This window comes from Mercenaria mercenaria, chromosome 2, assembly GCF_021730395.1.
Source record: "Mercenaria mercenaria strain notata chromosome 2, MADL_Memer_1, whole genome shotgun sequence".
NCBI lineage: Eukaryota > Metazoa > Mollusca > Bivalvia > Venerida > Veneridae > Mercenaria > Mercenaria mercenaria.
This window is the reverse complement of record NC_069362.1, coordinates 107216973-107238090: the sequence shown is the minus strand read 5'-3', so window position 1 is coordinate 107238090 and position 21118 is coordinate 107216973. Positions and strand designations below refer to the sequence as shown.

Below are 21118 nucleotides of genomic sequence, written 5' to 3'. Positions count from 1 at the left end.
TATTATTACCACCCAAATCGCCAAATGGTTGTTGTAGGGAGGTTGCACCATATACTTTTTTTTAATGATGACACGCAGAAAAAACAACATTCAATGAATTACGTATATTACGTATGAAGTGAAATAAATATGGAATGAAAAGGTTATTTAAGGTCTAACATTGTTCTGTATAATATATATTTGCACTCATACCAAGCTGGGAAAAACTAGAAAAGGCAGGAATACAATATTCAGTGAAACATTTTTAATTTAAACTATTATTATAGTAAAATAAAATAGATATAGAATAAAAAGGTTATTTAACATTGTACTGTACAATACGAGATATATTTGGACTCGTACCCAGCTGAGAAAACCATATTGAACTCGCCTAGCGGCTCGTCCAGTATGGTTTTTCTCAGCTGGGTACTCGTCCAAATATATCTCCGTATTATACAGAACAATGTTAAATAACCTAATATTATAGTATGATACATAAATACTATATTATGAGATTTCATATATATAAGATGAACTAGACAGGTTTATGCATATAAGGCATACTTGTATAAATTTGCACTAACGTTGCTTAATAAAGAAATTATTACATATTAGAGCATAAAAATAAAGTTTGCGAGAGGTACTTAAGTCTTGAGAATAAACTTTGACAGATTTCAAATTATAATATCAGTTCTGGAGGAGTTTTAGAGAGATGTGTAGGTCCGAGCCTTTCGTAGTCCTCCCTAAAACTTGAAACTTGGCACCAGCCGGGTAAGTCCTCTCTCGCTCCATATACATGGCGTATTTCTCTATATTTCTTGGCTTCCATTGACTGTTTGCTTTATTATCGATGGTGAAAATGACAGACTGTTCACCTTCTGGTCCGCACGTCGGGAATGGAATAGCGTGCTGCAGAGCTGTGGTAGAGGAAACGATAGATTGCCAAACAAACCGTTTGCCAACGAGATATTGGTCGGCGTCCGCTTTCGTCAGTAACATTTTCCTGTAGGTTGTTCGACTTTCTCTTTGTAACTCTGGCCAGAACAACAACAACATCTGGTACATGACTGCATATGGACCAAGCGAGAGATCATTACCAGTTGGTTTATACGCCGTCTCCCTCTGTCTACGGAAGGCCATATTCAAATATGTGTACATATAGTTTTCCTCCATTGTGTACGTATTGATAATCGCCTGAAAGAATTCTTGACGATTCCGACTTTTCTTGATCTTGTTGTAGTTTTCTTCGCATACAACATAAACGGAGTCGCACACCTTATCTCTGACTTCTTTCCATCTCCGTTCAGACTGACTGATGTCACTGAAAATATCTCCAAGAATAGTAATGACAGACTTGTTTGGATTTATTGGATTTGGATGAAAAGCGCTCTTGTATGCAGCAAGAGTGACGGTCAACAAACCAAGACCTTCACCCTGTGTATAATTGTCCACAGATTGAAACGTTGGTGCACTCTGATCCTCGATCGAGTTTCTGTGCCTCGAAAGAACATTGGTCATGGCAGTATGACCGTAAGCTGCGGCTACTTCTTCAGCATTCATCCGATCCGTTTTTCCGCACTCAGACATACACTGTTTAGCACGTATATCTTTATCGCATACAGGATATCTCAAAAGCTTCTGCAGCACGTGTGTATTATTCCAATAAACTGCTTGATGTAGAATCCCCCAGCGCCGATTTTCAGGAATTACGTTGAATAGCCTATCCCTTCGTGGGTTTTCTGGGTTCCCGAGGATATTCCAAACATTCTCCCACTGACCAGCCTTCGCCGAAGACACCAACACATCAGCCAACCTTGCATCCTCTTCAATGGTGTTTGTTTCCGGTCGTCTAAAGGTAAATGAAACATAGAATATCTGACATATATACATATCTCTTTAATGATACACGGCAACGACTTTGCGTTGACGCAACGCCGACATACTGACAACAGTATTTCAGACATGTATTTGCGGGCAGTTAACTTAACCAGTGTCCGTGGATTCTGTACCAGTACAAACCTGTTCTCCGCAAGTAACTGCCAACTTCCCCACATGAATTATCAGAGGTGGAGGACTAATGATTTCAGACACATTGTCGCTTATCAAATAGTCACGGAGAACATACGCCCCGCCAGAGGATCGAACTCACGACCCCGCGATCTGTAGACCAACGTTCTACCTACTGAGCTAAGCGGGCGGGCCACACACGGATTTAGTCTGTACTTTAAAATAACAAACTATCGTTTAAAATGTATGTCAGAATGTCTGTCGAGCCAGTAAAAGAATGATATGAAGATTTTAAGTCTTAATATAGTGGACGCAACTTGACCCCGATGGTTGACCTTTGTATTATAATACATAATGAGGCAAACCTATTATTGAAAAGGAGTGTACGTAAAACACGAGCCGCATGAGAAAGTGGAAATATGAATTTGTGTAATTATAAATTAGTGTACTGGAAAGTTTTAACGGATCAAATGTAAGTATGCATACTTTGATACTGCACTGTAAACAAACTTATTTCATATAAATATACATGGCTACCCTAATCACTCTTTATTTCTACAATGAAATAACCGATATGAATAATCAGCCGAAGTACAACCATCGCGGTCAAGTTGCGACTACTATACAAAACTGCATAGATCTACCCTAAAATCCGCGATACACTTAAGCACTGTACTTTTTGTAGAAAAGATATTAAAAATCAAAGAATCTTTCTAGGCGTAAGTATATACAATTTAAAGTTTAAAAAGGAAAGAAAAGAAAAACATACCTCCCTGGTACAGCGTAGCTAGCCATTTTTTTAAAGCACTACAATCTTTAAGGTGAAATGTTACTGAAAGGAAGCGCAGCACTTTTGATTTTAGTTTCACTTTCTGTTTGATAAACAAAATATTTTGCGCGGTTTTCCAATGAAATTGGGATTTTCCGATTGCGTAAAACAGATGTAATGCAACATATTTCATATGAAAAATAGAAACTGGGTTTCATGATTATTTGAAAATAAGTGGAAAAAGCATTCAATCGTGGTAAAATAAACTGTCATACGTGTTAAAAACAGTGCTGCGGTAGATGAAAATCACATACCCGTTTATTATAAAATAAAGTAAAATTTATTTCCATTGACCAAACAAAAAAGAATTGCGGGAATTAACAAAATTATTCTGTAAATTCTATATTTTTACGTTACTATCATGTTTTAGAAAATGTAATAAAACTGTAAATTTATATAAACTGTAGACGATAGAACATTAAAAGTAAATTATCTTTACTTCTTGGCATACAACAAAACTCGTGTTAAAAATGGTAATTCCTATAGACATACGTATTTGTAGTAAATTGAACTTTGGCCCATAACGCAACAATTTACCATGTTAAAACTGTTTTGTCATAAACTGCATTATTATTGTGCACTACACTTGGTATTTGATATTACTTGATGACTTTACACAAGTAAATTGTAAAAAAGAGAAACAGAGTAAAACAGTTTACACCGGTTTGGCACACCTCAATGAACATTAATAAACACCCAGCATATTTTATAAATTTGATGATCGCAGCGAGGCCTGAACACAGAATCTAATTTTAAGAGAAGACATATAAGATATATTTTTTCATTGAGTATTGATTTTTCATGAAGTTCAGAACAATAGACATTGATATTTCCAAGGAGAATAGCTAGTAATGTCTTGTAATGTCCTGTGAAGTTTCAACTTTTCTCTTTGTATTCATCTCGCTTACCAAACCGAAAATAACTGAACCAATACTGCAACAGCTAGTGTATAAGGGGTTAAAGGTGTTATTTCTTAAGGCCAAGCAATATTTGTGATATATTTGGTTTCCCAATATAAACTGCACAGGGAAAATGAAATTTCCCTACAAAATCCTAAGAGTCATATTAGAAAAAACCAGCGTACTTTTCCAATAATCATCCCGGGTTTCCGTAATGAATTCTACTTTCTCTTTACGCGTCGCTGATGGGGATTTATTTTCATTCTGTACGATTCATAGCAAATGTTGAGAAAGGGACACTTTTTATTTAGGAGTAAAGTAGAAAAAATCATGGAACAGGCGAAAAGCAACAAAACTGTAAGAAAATATTGGTCAGTTCAAACGGGACGTGAACAATATGTTGCTGGAATGCTGCTTAGTTCTGTTGGAGACGCCCTCGGTTACAAGAACGGAAAATGGGAATTTTGCCAGTCAGGGGAAAGAATTCACCAAGAACTAAAAGAGCTCGGAGGTGTTAAGAACATACATGTATGTTTACCTGAATGGATTGTTAGTGACGACACGGTGATGCATCTAGCTACCGCCGACGCACTTATTAGAAACAAAAACTGTCTGACTAAAGGTAATCTTTATTCCCTTCTTGCGGAGGAATACAAAATATGCATGAATGATATGGAAGATCGGGCACCCGGTGTAACATGCGAGGAAATGGTAGAGAAACTAAGACCACTTGAAGAAGGTGGTTATCGCATTCCGTTTAATCCGAAAGGTGGTGGTTGTGGTGCTGCGATGCGATCTATGTGCATTGGGTTGAGGTATCCAAGATTCGCTGACATCGAGGATCTGATAGAAGTTAGTGTAGAGTCCGGGAGAATGACCCATCATCATCCTACTGGGTATCTGGGATCACTTGCATCTGCTCTTTTTACTTCATACGCAGTTCGGAAGAAGCCTGTTCGCGAGTGGGGTGCTGGGCTGTTGGAGTGTCTTGAGCTTGCTAAGACTTACGTTATGTCATGTAAAGGCATATATGTTGACGAAAATATAAAAAGCTGGGGCTACTTTGAAAATAAATGGAAAGGCTACTTGAGACTTAGAAACATTCTAGACGGGAAAAACGAGCCCAGCTTTCCAGCAGACTTCGATAAAGTGATGAAACGTGATCAGTTTTACACCATGATGAGTTACGACAACTGGGGAGGTGCGAGTGGCCATGACGCCCCAATGATTGCGTATGACGCCATACTTGCATGCAGTGGGGACTGGAGTGAGCTGTGTGATCGAGCAATGTTCCATGGAGGTGACAGTGACAGTACTGGTGCAATCGCGGGTTGCCTTTTCGGAGTGTTGTATGGTCTTGATAATGTTCCAAAGTGTAACTACAAGCACGTCGAGTATCGGGAGAGAATAGAAAAAGTGGCAGATGAACTTTATGATCTTGCAATGACAAAGTGATATGTTTACAAAAGAACAGTCAACTTGATCAATTGAGTTTTATGACATATCAAATGCTTAAAAAGTGTACCTTTTGCTTTTTTTTTGGAAAATCATCATTCATCTTACTGTATTCATAATATTTATTGTTTAAAATAATAAGAACCTGCAGCGTACATCAATTACGTGTTAATATCAGTGTATTCTTCAGTATACTTTAGAATATAAGTATTAAAAGTAGTCAAAACTACAAAAGCCTTTTTAAACAAGTCACTTTATTTTTCACTAAGGTTTCGGCTACATTAGCCTTCGTCAGGGTTCAAAATAAACATGACAAAGGAAGTGACGTAAACAAAGATAAAATCACATAAAATTAAAACATTTAAAACGACTTGTAGGCCTATAGTATTCGGTCTGCCAGACATCACGATTTATTTCTAAGCTATAAGAGAGACCTTATGAAATATTTGAGTTTTGATTAGAGTAACACATATATTTTACCGGTATGACTGGCCAAATATTTTTAAGTATTGAACAATACAATTAGGAGCCTACTAATAAGCTTTGATAATGTGGCAGTTGAGTCCAATAAGTCCAGGGGTGTTCAAAGATAATCCGTCACAGATCTATTGTAAAGCAATCGTTGGATTTACCTGTATTGGAAAATAAACGGTGTCAATTGTATTGGGGTCAACTGCCACATTATCAAAGTTTATTAGTACACAATACATTGTATACATAATGAAAGTGTCTTTCATTGTATTTTGCTCACTGTGAGTTCGTGTGAACTCAACTTTCTACGTGTGTGTACAATCAGATATTGAATAAAATAATAGAACGTTAATTGGCTTATCAATGTTGATAATGATAAAACTACTTTAACAAGACTAGGACCGTTAACTAATGTTATAAAATACCCGATTTTATACAAAGGCTATTTGAACTTTTATTACGATTCAGCATTCGTCAATGTACTAGAACATTGGCTATTTCTGGCCGTTTGGGATCACGGAGACCATACTATCTGCTACAGGAGGCCAGAGGTTTCACTTTCTATTACTTCCCAAATAAACAAAGTCTTTGTATTTGCTTGATTGCCTTCTTTATTTTGAAAGAATCACCAATTTCTCTCTAAACTAATCATGAAGATCTTCTTCTGTTAAAACGTGATAAAAGAATTTTTAATTATTCCACTTCATTGTCTAGAACGTTTTACTGTATATTTCTGTAAACTCATTGAAATCATTGAAATAGAAATCGAAAGTTCTGGCCATTTACATCTGCACGTACAACGAAATCGACGAGAAATCGGTCAGTGGGCCATTTAACATACACACTGAAAACGAAACCGAAAGGAAAACATCTAATTGGGTTAGCGAATTCAGTCCGAATAGGAGAAAAGGCCTCGTTTTCCCATAAGTTTACTTATTCTTTGCTAATAAAATATTTACCAAATATCGGTCACAAAAGTACGGAAGCCTGTATGGGGCACCCTGATAACGGGATGATGTCGTCTCTTTCGAGATGCACATCACAACAAGCCGTCGAAATTATGACAAAAAAACTCTATACACCACGAACAATATGTCAACATATCGAGTTATTAAATCCCGACAAAATAACATGTTATATATGTCGACTTCAAGTAACATGCATGCCGACATACTTCATGTCGACATACAGTATACAACGCAACAGGTTGTCAAAAAGCATGACAACAAACCTATGTAGATATGTCAACTTGTCGTGTTGTTGTCTTGTATGGGGCACCCTGATGATGGGATGATGTCGTCTATGTTGAGTTGCACAACACAACAAGTCGTCAAAAATGTGCCGAAAAACCTCTATACACCACATCATGTTGTCTTAAGATATGTCAACGTGTCGAGTTATTGAATCCCGACAAAATAACATTTTATATATGTCAACTTGAAGTAACATGCCTGCCGACATACTTCATGCCGACATACGGTATACAACGAAACAAGTTGTCAAAAAGCATGACAAGCAACCTCTGTAGATATGTCAACTTGTGTTATTTAAGCAACTCTACAACGTTATTATACCGACAAAATGATGTGTTGTATATGTGAACTTGATGTATGTTGGCAGGAATGTTACTAAAAGTCGACATATACAACATATTATTTTGTCGGCATAATTATGTTGTAAAATTGCATTAATAACACGACAAGTTGACATATCTACATAGGTTTGTTGTCATGCATTTTGACAACCTGTAGCGTTGTATACTGTATGTCGACATGAAGTATGTCGGCATGCATGTTACTTGAAGTCGACATATATAACATGTTATTTTGTCGAGAATTAATAACTCGATATGTTGACATATTGTTCGTGGTGTATAGAATTTTTTTTGTCATAATTTCGACGGCTTGTTGTGATGTGCATCTCGAAAGAGACGACATCATCCCGTCATCAGGGTGCCCCATACAGGCTTCCGTAGATCTATTTCTATATCAGTATTCAGCAAAATATAAGGAATGCTACCATCTGGATATGAAATAACGTTGGTCAGCAAAAAGTTACCCAATGCCCATGTTTAACTGAAGTATTTCATCTTCAGATATTTACCTTAAATAAAGGAAATCCTCACTAGATTTACTTGATTCAATTAAGTATGTAAATCAATTGTTTATAAAGAGCTAAATTAATAATTGAATGTTATGCAGATAAAGTAGATTATGAAAAAAACTTTCATTTTTTAAGGCAGTACACATTCATATTGTGTTTGTTAATTTGTTTGTTTTAGGTTTAGCGCCGTTTTTCAACAGTATTTCAGTAGTGTAACGGCAGGCAATACAAGTGTCCTCCGCAAGTAACTGCTAACTCCGCTGCCTGAATCAGCGGTGGAGGACGAATTACTTCAGACACGATGTCTTTTATCAAATCGTCACGGAGAACATGCGCCTCGCCCGGGTATCGAACTCACGACTCGCGACCCGTAGATCTGCGGTCTCCCTATTGAGCAAACACTATTTAGCTATACATGTTTTAAATGTGTATTATTTCAAACCTAATGCATAGTCCTGCTAATAAACATAAACATGTAAATTTTATGTTTACATAAACTATATGTAGTAACTGATTCTATTTTCAGTTATAAAATTTAGATCTAGAATAGCTTTATAGTACGCAAGAAGGTACACTTTAAACTACCAAATGCACGAGGGATATTCAATAAATCCGCACATTACCACTTTGACCCTTTTATGTGTAATTTAATGTAACTGATGCCGTTATAACCAGAAACATGTCAACTAGCAACTGTAATTATCAAAATAGAATGACATTACACTGTACAACACTAGACGGTATTAAGTTACCATAGCAACGCGCTAGTGGTCCAATCGACCTTTTGACGTCTTAAATGTAAACTCATCAATAACTGCAAAACGTAACATTTTCTTCGGTAGGAAATCACTTCAACTCTGTAAATTTTTTAAAATTTAGCGTCAATATCTGTCATTCAGCGTTAGAGCAAACATTTTTCTGGGGCAATTATACATGACCATTACGATACAAAAACTTGGGAAACACTGAGAATTGTAGAAATAAAGTTTTAGCTGACCTGTCCTTAAAGATATCTTAATCTTCCATCAGTATTGATAATGCATAATACACCTATAAATAATATTGCTTTATGATTTCCAGAGAGATTAACAACAAAAAATCTAATATCTATAAATGAGCCGCACCATGAGAAAACCAGTATAGTGCATTTGCGACCAGCATGGATCAAGACCAGCCTGCGCACCCGCGCAGTCTGGTAAGGATCCATGGTGTTTGCTAATGGTTTCTCTAATTGCAACAGGCTTTGAAAGCGAACAGCATGGATCCTGACCAGACTGCGCAGATGCGCAGGCTTGTCTGGATCCATGGTGGTCGCAAATGCTCTATGTTGGTTTTCTCATGGTGCGGCTCATTAATGTATTTTTACGTAAACCGAGTTTATATTTTATTGAAAAATGACTATTCTTATTATTTAGGTGATACATTAACTTTTAATCATAGAAGTTGTTTAGTAATATTTTCTTTAGATTTTAAAGCATAATTAAATTATTTGCAGTATGAATATGTAATGCGTACCCTTACATTGCACAAACATAATGCATAATAACAATTTCAGGCTTAGGGCATATGTAGCACAAAACATTGTTTAAAAATGATATACATTTAAGACATTTTAGTTTGTGAACGACCCTCGTATTATTTAAAACATTATCATGACGTCACTCCTTTGTACTCGCAGTACTGTAATTTAAATATTGGACTGCTTTCAATGGGACTCAGTACAGTATTTTCCACGTGGAGTCCAATATTATTTTAATATTGGACTGTGTATTCAATATTGGACTGCACGAGAAAAACGATTTATAAACAGAATCAATGTACTCGTGTAGTCCAATATTTACGATAGTGAATTCCATACAAAAATACTGTAACCAAATGAAAGCAGTCCAATATTATAAGACAGTACTGGTAATAAAAAAGGAAAATTAATATCAAAACTAAGTTTTATGTATATATGCCTAATAAATATGGACAAAATCGCAAAATTTTAAAAATAACATTATACATTTTTTTGCATGCGTCGGCGTAGTTTTACTCCCTAAACGACAACTTCATAGAGCAACAATTTTCCCAATATTGTTCACGTTTCCAGTTTTAAAAATTGTGCTGACGCGCTTCGGACAGTCCAGAATTTTATATATTGGATCGTTTGAGGCTTATATCCTATACATACAATACGGTGACAACTACATATTATAGCCTGTGTACAAGCAAAGCAGCAAATAATTTTATCAGATAAAGATCGTTTTTTTATAAACGGTACTAAATTCACACGTTTAAACAAAACATCATAAAATGGTACTAAATTTACAGATTTAAGCAAAACCATAATAAAGAATATCCAAGATATACCAATATAAATAGTACAATATTGTAAATAAGGAAGTAAATTTTCATATTTTATCTCAGTCCAGGTATAAATAGACATTACCTGTATGAATAAACTTTTCCATTTTGTTGCGGATTTTCCGTAAATTCACGACTGGTTTTCCAATGACCGACTTACATTGAGATGCATATAAAACGCACTGAAATGAAAGTAGCATCATTTCATTTCAGGATTGCGCGATGGGTGCCTCTGACAGGTAACATTATGTTCTTCTTTTTTTTCCTTACTTATCTACTCACTAACATGAATTGTATAGTACATTATTGTAAATCTTTTAAATGTTCTCATCACGTTAACAACTTTTCTGCAAATAATATGAAACTGTAATTGTGTAATGTAATTGATTTCTAATTCAATTACTTTTCTTTCAGTTCATTCAGAGATATCGAAAATGAGTCAAAGCTTATCAACGAACTCGTTTTATCAGCGAAAAATGGAAACTTTCAAAGGGTTTGGGAAATCATTGGTGAACCAAATTACCCGAAGAAAGCTCATCTGTTGAACTGTATTCCTGACAGTCGTCGTTGGGGAGTGTTACATCAAGCAGTCTTCTGGAACGATGTAAATATTTTGAAAAAACTACTCCGATTTAAAGCTTGTGATTCTGATATGCGCGCGAAAAGATGCAAATCTGAATGTGGCGACACGAGTGGAATGTGCGCTCTCGAAATAGCAAGAGCATACAAATACCCAGACATGGATAGAATACTTTCAGCACATAGAAACAATATATTGGGACAAAAACTGCCCACATTTCAGAAGCAACCCTACTTAGGGCTGCTCAGCAACACGATTGCCGCATACAAGTCTACTTTTCATCCAGGGTACATAAGCCCGTACAAAACGGGTCAAGAAATTTTAAATGATATTTGGAAGGACATATCTAGCAACAACACGAGATTTGAAGAGGTCAAAAAGCAAGTTTGTGATGCTATGCATATCGTGTCAACCGCAAATGCTAATATGATTAAGGGTACAACCACGAAAGAAGATTTCTACAAGATGATTGTGAAGGCGTACACAATTGAGACGAATTACCTCTATAACTACATCAGCATGGCAATGCGAAGACAAACGAGCACTAATTATATGCCAACTGGAGATGATTTAGCTCTCGGACCATATGCTGTCATGTACCAAATGCTTTTGCTGTTCTGGGACAAAATTTCCCCCGAAAGCGGAACAACCTACCGTCAGATGAAAATGATAAAAGAGGACGTAGATATGTATAAAGAAGGGACAGAATTCTATTGGCAGTCTGTTGTTTCCTCTACAAAAGACGAAGTGAATGCTCAGAGCTTTCCGACAGTCGAAGCTGTGCCTGGCGACAACATTGTTTTGTTTATTATAGACAACAGCGCAAAATGTGATTGGCAACCGAAAAATATTGAGAAGTATGCCTCGCATAACGAGAATGAAAGAACATACCCGGCAGGAGCAAAGTTTCGAGTCACAAGCTCAGCTAAATTTTGCCAGGAAAACTTCCAAGTCAAACTTACTCTACTTGCACAATAGAAAAATGTGCCATTACTGACCTGTTTAAGATAGTGACTATCGATGCTACTGATTTTGTTTTCAAATGAGATTATTCACGTTATTTTAAATTGTATTTTTGACACAAGATTATTGCAGCATGGTGTTTTACCGCATTATTATTTACCTCTTGCTTTTTTATTTTACATATTTAAGGGCGTATTCTGAATGTACATGGCTTTTGAAGATCAGTGTTTACATCACCTGAGCACGAGGTGCTCATGGTGAGCTATTGTGACCGATCATTGTCCGGGCGTCCGTCGTCGTCCGTCGAGCATCGTCCATCGTGTGTCGTCAGTCATCCGTCCAGATTTGCATTGTTAACACTCAGTAGGCCAAAGTTGTGACCCAATCTTTATGAAACTTGGTAAGGATGTTTGTTTTGATGATCTCTAGGTCAAGTTTGAAACTGGGTTATGTAGGCCAAAACTAGGTCAGTAGGCAAGATCAAAGGGAAATCTTGTTAACACCCTAGAGTCCACAGTTCAAGTTTGAAGCTCGTGAGAATTGGTCAGAATGTTTGTCTTGATGACTTTTAGGTCAAGTTAGAATATAGGTTATATGGGGTAAGACTAGGTTACCAGGTCAAATCAAAGGAAAAGGTTGTTAACACTCTAGAGGCCACATATGTGACCCTATCGTCATGAGACTTGGTCAAAATGTGTGTCTTGATGACCTTTAGTCAAGATATATCTTGATCATGTGGGGTCAAAAACTAGGTTACCTGATCAAATCAACGGAAAAGTGTATTAACACTCTAGAGGCCACATTTATGGAAAATCTTATTAACACTCTAGAGGCCATATTTTAAGTTTTAAACTCATGAGAACTGGTCAGAATATTTTTGTAAGCTATTGTGATCGGGCATTGTCTGGCATCTTCGGTCGTTTGTCCTCCGTCGTCCGCCAACGTTTGCCTTGTTAACACTTCAGAGGCCGGTCAAAGTTGTGACCCAGTCTATATAAAACTTGATCAGAATGTTTGACTTGATGATTTCTAGGTCGTGTTCGAAACTGGTTCATGTGGGCTCAGAAAGTAGTTCACTAGGCCACCTAGTCAAAGGAAAGGAAAATATTAGTCATGTGAGCGATCTAGGGTCGTAATGACCCTGATGTTACTGATATTTATAGTTGTGTTGTTTGTATATATTTTAATGGCATAAATTATGTGTATGTATTCTGCATAAAATGTGATGAGCTCGCATTGTGGAATGGTTTCCTCATACATTCACGCATATAATTTGATAAACATGCATTCTGTTGATATTCAAGGAACTGTATGCGAATACACTATTATTTCTAATTGCAATGACCAATTCAGTTCCTAAAGACTTATCTAAGAGCGTATGTAAAGTAAGCTACTTCATTTTGTTTAATTCTACTATATATGATACTTAGACATTGCACATTACTAAAGAAATAATTTAAAATATCTGTTATCCAATTGATTATTGCAAACTGAAATAAATGCATCCTTCTGTGCAAGCGTTTTTCCCTCCGTTTAATTAGTGCAACATCACATTTACCAAAAGGTTGTTGGCATACTACCCTCTAACATCCGGAGAGAATGCCTCTCAGCTATACAAAGTAAAGTAAAGACCTCCATAACATTTGAAAATTTAAGTAGTTTTCGTTTGTTTTGTTTTGTTTTTAAAAATCCCATCGCAGTACCGACCTGTCGAAACTGGTTTGAACAATCGGCTAGTCGGACTAAATAGGTCCAATCCCTATATGAAAATGAGCGATTCTACTGTTAGATCATCTCTTGACTCTGTCTGATGGGACTTGCAAAAAGGAATGTAGCATTTGCAAAAAGTCAGATGTCCCTTCATGCGCAAGACAGGGAATTTTTACGGAAGGTGTTGGGTTCGGGTGCAATGCCTTGATTTTAACATTATTTTGCCCTTTGCCCATGTAAATATAACATTTCTCTGTTTGCTATAAAAGCTGAATCATGTAAATAAAACGGGTTTAGAAATTTTAAACGATATATGGAAAGACATAAATAGCAAAACACGAGATCTGAAGAAGTTAAAAAGCAAGTGTGTGATGCTATGCATATGCTAATATGATTAAGGGTGCAACCACGAAAGAAGATTTCTACAATATGACTGTAAAGGCGTATACATCGAGTCGAATTACCTTTACATCAGCATGGCTATGCGAAGACAAACGGGTACAAACTACATGCCAGCAGGAGATGATTTAGCTCTCGGACCATAATGTTGTCATGTACCAAATGCTTTTGCTGTTCTGGGACAAAATATCCCCCGAATTTGGAACAACCTATCGTCAGATGAAAATGATGAAATAGACGTAGATATGTATAAAGGAGGAACAGACAGCAGGCTAAAGGTTAATAATGTGAATTCAGTTAACTTGCTAACGCATGACCTATTGCCTCATTTTGGTTTTCGATTTCAAAGATTTTGATTAATATCTTTGCTAAAGAAATAAAAACAATATTATAAAAAGAGTACCAGAATCATCAACAACATCATAAAATGCACCAAAGTTAACTCTTTAACTTCATCTTAATTATAATTATAGCTATCAGTGACCGTAATTAATACTCAAAGGCGCCGAATTGAGGCAGTAAAAGTAAAACGTTGTCATTATGACGGTAAAGAAGATGTGGATTGGACAGATATTTAAGCTATTTGAAGTTTAACCTCTATGTGTGACATTGACATTTGACCAAATGAGCCAGGTTGTAAGAATTACAATAATGCTATTTTTTATGAAATAAGTTCAAGTGGTCCAGAAGATATGGAGTGGGCCCAGATTCAAGCTAACTGATATTTGACCTTTAACTGTGATCTTGATCCTGGACTTCGAAACCTGGGCCTTGCGTTCGGCACGTGTTTCTGATGAGGTAAACTATTGACGGTAGTTTTATGGAAATATAGCAAGATATTTGGATCTTTTCTTTGCCAGTCCTTTCAGATAAAAAACGTAGTTTTTATTCTTATTTTGTACAATGCCATGCTGTTACTTGCATATTCACATGCATTCAAATTAACTTGTCTTGGTAATTAGTGGCTAAGTCTGTTTATTCAAAGCTAACGGCATACTAAAATCTCAAAATTTGAATTAAAAACAAGAACACAGATAATGACTAGACAAGACATTGACTGTGAAAAGGTCGTGTATTTATATGTATTTATAACTGCAATTGTAATTGTTTATGTTTTGTACAATTTGTATTTTACTGATACATTTTAAATAACAAATAAATCTCAGAATCTGTATATAATGTGGCTTGACGGTAGCCTGCATTTCCACTACTCCATGAACAGGCTCAATCAAACCAAGCCTGCAACATTTTCGTTTTTGTCGTGTTGAGCGACCTGTGAAGTTTCCACTTTTCTCTGTTTTATTATAGAAATAATTAACATCTAACGAGAAGAACTGCAATTTTAACCGTGTTTTCATTAAGAAAATGAAATGCCTAAGTTAGAAAGGTCTGTACATACAATACTACACTGAAAGAAATTTTGAAGTTGGATTATTATTGAAAAGAAAATGCAGTTTGAAATTTCTGAAAAGGGTGGATCCTGGGGATAGTCATTTTGAAAGTGTCTCTGTAAAGACATAAAAGTTCTGATACTTTTTATGAAGTATCATAGAAACGTCAGCGTAGCAGCACATAAGCTTGATCAGACCTTTGTGTTTTTATACTCCTGGTTTGGGAAAAACGGACGTATTACCTATCATGTGACGGCGCGTGCCTCTGTTTGTCTGACTGTCTGTCTGACTGTCTGTCTGACTGTCTGTCCGTCATATTTTGTCTCCAGAAGTCATTAACCTCTGATCTAAAACTTCGGCTGCTAAAATGCGAAAGGTTTATATTTCACTGGCAGTGCCAGTTTGAAAGTTCATAAAGTAAGTAACATGTAAGAGAAATTTGGGCACACGTGGTAATATTGCTCATATGCAAAATGATGCCAATCCATCGATTGCGGGTTTGCCCTCTGGTCAGGTCTTAAATATTTGCAGGACGAATCTTAGGGAAGTGATATGTTTTAGTTAAATGGAGACTAAGGACGCATATATTCATATTTCATATACAACATCCCACATGGAACATCATAATTTTCTTTATTAATATTTCAAACCTTGTTGCGTTATAAGATTTCTTACATGTTTATAGACTTACTACCATTCAAATAAGCCATGTGCCAGTTACAATACACAAGTGCGCAAGGCGGTAAAAGAGAATACGTCCTCTCTGAACTTTGCCGACTTTTACGGAAAATAATCCGTGACATGTTTCTAAAACACAAGTCACGTGACACTTTCGGCGATTAGTTATTTGCAAATGAAGACGAAGAGGACTGTAAACACCTAGGACGATCAGTATTTCAATGGGACAGTACCAACATAATTTTGTTATATTATGCGCTATGTAAAGCGCATTTGAACGTGTTTATCATGAAAAGGGCGATATATAAATCTGGTACAATATTATCTCTATATATAATATTATGTGCAGTAATATAAACTTGCAAACAAAGGTGGTAAGGACTGGCTCATTGTGCCACTTTCTGTGGACGATATAGAGTTGGCTTTTGCCGTTATTGCGATGCATGACTCTGTGGCTGTGTTTGTGGTGCTCTATGCCTCCAGAAAATCTACTCTTGCCTTTTTTGTATGTCTGTCCGTCCGTCCGTCAAACAGATAAGATTAGTGTTAATAAAGCTTTCAGTAAAGTTTACTACAGATCGTCCGAACTGTTAGAAAAATATAATACTAACTTAAAAACACTTTTAAAACTTGGACTTACACACCCGGAATACTATGTACATTTATGATCTGGTATTTTTTCGCTATTATTAGAGCCTTTCTCAGCGGGGATTTTATTTACATTGTGTCATCTAACTTGTTGAAAATAGGGTAAGTGCGAGGTTGGCATGCCCAAAACGCATTTAAACCCCCCAGTTTCCGTTATATAGGTGACTGACCGTTCCAAGGCGGTGCTCCTGTTTTCAACTGGTTTTCTGTCTGTCTTGTATTTAGTGTTGCGTATGTTGTCTTGTTTGTTGTTAGCGTTTCCTCCTTCTCCTCACTCCCCAATCGCCCCCATCCTTTCCCCTTCCAATTGCGCTCCCTTGATTGGCATCTCATCCCCCTTTACTATGAGTTATTTTTATTTAGTGTCCCTCTTTATTTTGGCTGCCGGAATCCTAAGCGGTACACGATTATATTTTCCTGCTTATATGTGTGCGTGTGTGTCTAAAGCGGTGCCCTACAGTGTTGTTGTATCTTACTTGTCTGTTTATCTATCTTAGTTAGTTTGGTGAGGTTGTGTGTGTTTATCTTTGGTACATGAATGTCTGCGCTATTGTGGTTTACGTTGTAGTGTAACATTGATTACGTAGCATTCCCTTTGTATATTCATCCTTGTTTTACTTTCCCCTTCAACCTCCTCCCCCACCCCCTTTCTACCCCTTACCCTTCCCTCCTCTATCTATACTTGTATAAAATTTAAATCTACTTGTTGGATTTTTTAAGCAACTCGTCTGTAATATTTTTCCGTTACAGCTTCTTTTTGTTGTGGGCCTACTTTGCAAATGCGTGGCTCTGAGGTTGTGTTTTTAGTGTTCTATGCTTTCGAGAAATCTACCCTTACCTATTATCTTTTATACTGTAGAAATACTGGCATCTAGGGTGTAAAAATGTGTTTTATGGTATAGCATCATGTGCCAGTTTCTACTACCAGATATTCCATTGTAAAATAAATCTAGATTTTATTCAGTCAAACATTCTGACCAGGTTTCTTAATATTCGAATATTTATTACTGTAACTTCACCTAGTAACATTAATATTTGACCCTTGATAACCCAGTTTTGTGTAAACTTTATAAAGACACGCATTCTGACGAGGTCTAATATAGATCCAGTGGAAAAATATAATTTAGTGTGTGTTAACAAGGTTTTTCTATGCTTTGACAATGAAATTGTGAATGAAGGATGAAGACGGACGACGGACACAGTGCTATCACAATAACTCATTTGAGAGCACATTTTTTTACATAATTATGCATATTTTAGGAGAGAAAATTTGTGACACAAACACAGTCTAAATACGTACTGAGCCTAGTTTAGTTAAATGCGTTGTCGAGCAATTTTACTACCGTTTTATACCAACACTTCCATAAATCAGGCCAAAGATTTGATCAGGTAACAATTCAGACAGTAGAGCAAATCGTATAATATACGTTTTATGATATAAATTCTACATCAAGTATTAAGATTAAAGCCATACATTTAGCAGAATTAAAATGGATTAAAAAATACGATAACCGTTTCCGTTGGGCTTAAATGATAATATATATCAGGAAGGTAGTATCTCTAAAAACTTCTTGATATTGATATATTTTCTATTTTAAATATTAGAAAATGTAACTCTAGATATCATGGAATAAAACGCAATGGTAATACTAAACGCAATTCTAAAGCCAATATGTCTGTTTCAGACCTTGATTTAATTCTTTCAAACTCTGGTAAATATTCAAGGCTTTCTCGTCTAACATCTTTATCTGTTCAGTCTCTCAAAAACATAGGAGGCGGACCAGTACTTTATTCAAGTAAATCCTTTCTACACCGTATCATATCTTATTCAGTGTTCTTCATCCACATATTTACACATAGTCTGACCATGACAGACTGTTTTCTTAACATATGTGTCACGAATAAAATATGATTGATGTACCCAGTATAAAACGAGATAGGCGTGCTATTGACTGTGCCTAAATATTTCAGAATTTCTGAAGTTCCTTTAATCTCTTATAAATATAAAATCCTGTAAGAAATGTTTTATTCAATTACAATAAAATAGTTTCAGACCCAGATGTACAAACAAATACCACTACTTACTGTGAATGCAAAGCAATTAAATTTTTGCTGTTCAGATGCCGGTCATGTCATCACTGGTAATTTTGATATTATTAAAGACAAGTGTATTCGTAGTTTATTCTTTAAAGGACCTAAATACAGAATTCCTTCAAATATTGAGTTTGATGCTTATCGTAGTCAGATTGGTGAATCCATCGAAACTTTTTGTATTACATGTTGCTGTCATGGTAATGCTGATCCCAATGCATTTGCGTCTTGGAAACGTAATATTTTTAACACTGTCGATTCTCTTATAAAGTTTATAAAACAAATGGACACCTACTTCGACATAAACCCAAGTTTATTTTAAGACATCTGAAAAGGGAAATTTAGTATGCTTTTGTTCCAGTCGACATGGCGGCCTACAATAGTATCATTTGACGCCTACATTATATTACTCTTTTATGAAACGAACTGAATAGAACTTTAAAGCTTATTGAGTCCTTCTCTTGAACAACATTTTGTGAAGTTTCTTATTTGAAGTTCGTATATATGATCAGCAGATTAAACTTCTATCCATGTACTGGGTTCCTGAATTGCATCTTGCTACTGAAAAAGACCACGTGAAAAGATATTGCGATAAAGTGTACAAAAACTCAAAAGACCCACCCGCTTATCTCAGTAGGGAGAGCGTTGGTCTACGGATCGCGGGGTCGCGAGTTCAATCCCCGGGCGGGGCATATGTTCTCCGTGACGATTTGATAAAAGACATTGTGTCTAAAATCATTCGTCCTCCACCTCTGGTAATTCATGTGGGGAAGTTGGCAGTTACTTGCGGAGAACAGGTTTGTACTGGTACAGAATCCAGGAACAATGGTTAGGTTAACTGCCCGCCGTTACATGACTGAAATACTGTTGAAAAACGGCGTTAAACCCAAAACAAACAAACAAACAAAAACTCGATTATTGCCATGCCTATTTGAAGGTACCTAATTTTTTCTACGGCAGTATAATGTAATGATCTGATATCTGTTAATGATGTTTACTATACAAACAGTATGTCATAATTAAAATTTGCATATACAAAAATCTACATTTGTTGCACATGACACATTGTCTTTTTATGGGAAACATTTCTGTCAAGAAATATTAAAATCAATTTATTGAGTTATAGACCGGAACAAAATATTGACATTTGACCTCTGACAGTCGCCTTGACCTTTTAGTTAGGGATAAGGTATTGCGTAAGACATGTTGTCTCATCATTGAAAACGTATTTGCTAAGTAGTATTAAAACCCCAATATGGATGACTTATTGATCATAAAGGAATAAAACCTAACGACCTTTGACCTGCAAGTGTAACCTTGACCTCAGCGCTAGGGGTATGGCTGTTACACATAACAAATCGTCTTATCATGGGGTACACTTGTGCCAAGTAATATTAAAATCCCTTTAAGGATTGGTGAGTTACAGAATGGACAGGAAAAGCAATACTGTTGACCTTTAACTTTCAAGTGTAACCTTGACCTTTCAGCTAAATGTCCGGATTTTTCGCATAACACATTGTCTCATCCAGGATAATATTTAGGCTGACTGATGTTTGAATTCTTTTTGCATGTCAAAGTTAAGGACCGCACAGGAAAAACCCTATTGATGTTTGATCTCGAAGTGTGACCTTGACCTTTAAGCTAGGGATCTGGGTGTTGTGCATGGCACGTCGTCTGATTATGGACAACATCTATACCAAGTATATTGTAATCCCTTGATGGATGATATAGTTCTGTACCGGGCTTGAAACAGACTCTGTCCATGCCATGCTAACATCTGACTTCCAAGTGTGACCTTGACCTTTGAGCTAGGGGTATGCAAATTGTGCATGACACATTGTTTTATTATGGGGTACATTTGTGCCCAGTATATTAAAATAAATCCCTTTATGGATGACAGAGTTATGGACCAGACAGGAAAAGGGCCTTGTTGACCTTCAATCTCCAAGTGTGACATTGAGCTTGGGGTCCGGGTTTTGCGCATGGCACGTCATCTCATCATTGGGGACATTTGTGTCAAGTAATATTAAAATCCCTTGATGAATGACAGGACACGAAATTGCGGACGGACGGACGGGATGACGGAGTGACAGACGAACGGAGTCAGTACATACGATTTTTCGACTTTGTATACCATTTTACCACATATTTTGATAAATAACAAACTAAACACCCTGGTTCAGAAGACTTGCTGGGGGTAATGCTACATTTCTCGGTTGCAACTTCGGTAAACCTTTCTTACAAGTTGCATATATAAAAGTTATACTATGTGGACCTGTGACAAAGTTTGTAAAGCCTTATCCTTTTTATTGAACAATAGTTAAGTCAGGTTTGGGAATGCAGTTTTGAGATAAGTAATTGGTATTCCCATGGAAGTTGTTAGCTCACCTGTCACATAGTGACAAGGTGAGCTTTTGTGATCACCCTTCGTCCGTCGCCCGTCGTCAGTCCGTTCGTCCGTGCGTGCGTGCATCAACAATTTCTTGCCTGCACGATAGTGGTTTCATTATTGATTTTATTTTAACCAAACTTGCAAACAACTTGTATCATCATAAGATCTCGGTTCCTT

General features: G+C 36.5%; 3 protein-coding genes across 3 annotated transcripts; 2 read left to right on the top strand and 1 right to left on the bottom strand.

The window, feature by feature from the left end:
* Positions 1 to 229: 229 nt before the first annotated feature.
* Positions 230 to 2958, bottom strand: LOC123564842 (uncharacterized). The gene is made up of 2 exons (XM_053537466.1): positions 2756 to 2958; positions 230 to 1828 (listed from the first exon to the last, which is right to left on the bottom strand). The coding sequence occupies exons 1-2, from the start codon at positions 2779 to 2781 to the stop codon at positions 667 to 669; spliced, it is 1188 nt and encodes a 395-aa protein (XP_053393441.1). The 5' UTR covers positions 2782 to 2958; the 3' UTR covers positions 230 to 666.
* A 977-nt stretch (positions 2959 to 3935) lies between these two features.
* LOC123564841 (ADP-ribosylhydrolase ARH1-like) lies at positions 3936 to 6228 on the top strand. The gene has a single exon (XM_045358701.2). It carries the CDS (start codon positions 3997 to 3999, stop codon positions 5167 to 5169), a length of 1173 nt encoding a protein of 390 aa, XP_045214636.2. The 5' UTR covers positions 3936 to 3996; the 3' UTR covers positions 5170 to 6228.
* Positions 6229 to 10186: 3958 nt separating this feature from the next.
* Positions 10187 to 13149, top strand: LOC123564840 (uncharacterized). The gene is made up of 2 exons (XM_045358700.2): positions 10187 to 10328; positions 10504 to 13149. Exons 1-2 carry the CDS (start codon positions 10312 to 10314, stop codon positions 11645 to 11647), a joined length of 1161 nt encoding a protein of 386 aa, XP_045214635.2. The 5' UTR covers positions 10187 to 10311; the 3' UTR covers positions 11648 to 13149.
* The last annotated feature ends 7969 nt before the right edge of the window (positions 13150 to 21118 follow it).

Bases quoted from the DNA above. Each gene is read 5' to 3' on its own strand.
- LOC123564841 (XM_045358701.2), top strand. From the start codon at position 3,997: ATGTTGAGAAAGGGACACTTTTTATTTAGGAGTAAAGTAGAAAAAATC.
- LOC123564842 (XM_053537466.1), bottom strand. From the start codon at position 2,781: ATGGCTAGCTACGCTGTACCAGGGAG. The intron at 1,829-2,755 runs GTATGTTTTTCT...ATTTACCTTTAG, and splicing joins AGCTACGCTGTACCAGGGAG to ACGACCGGAAACAAACACCA.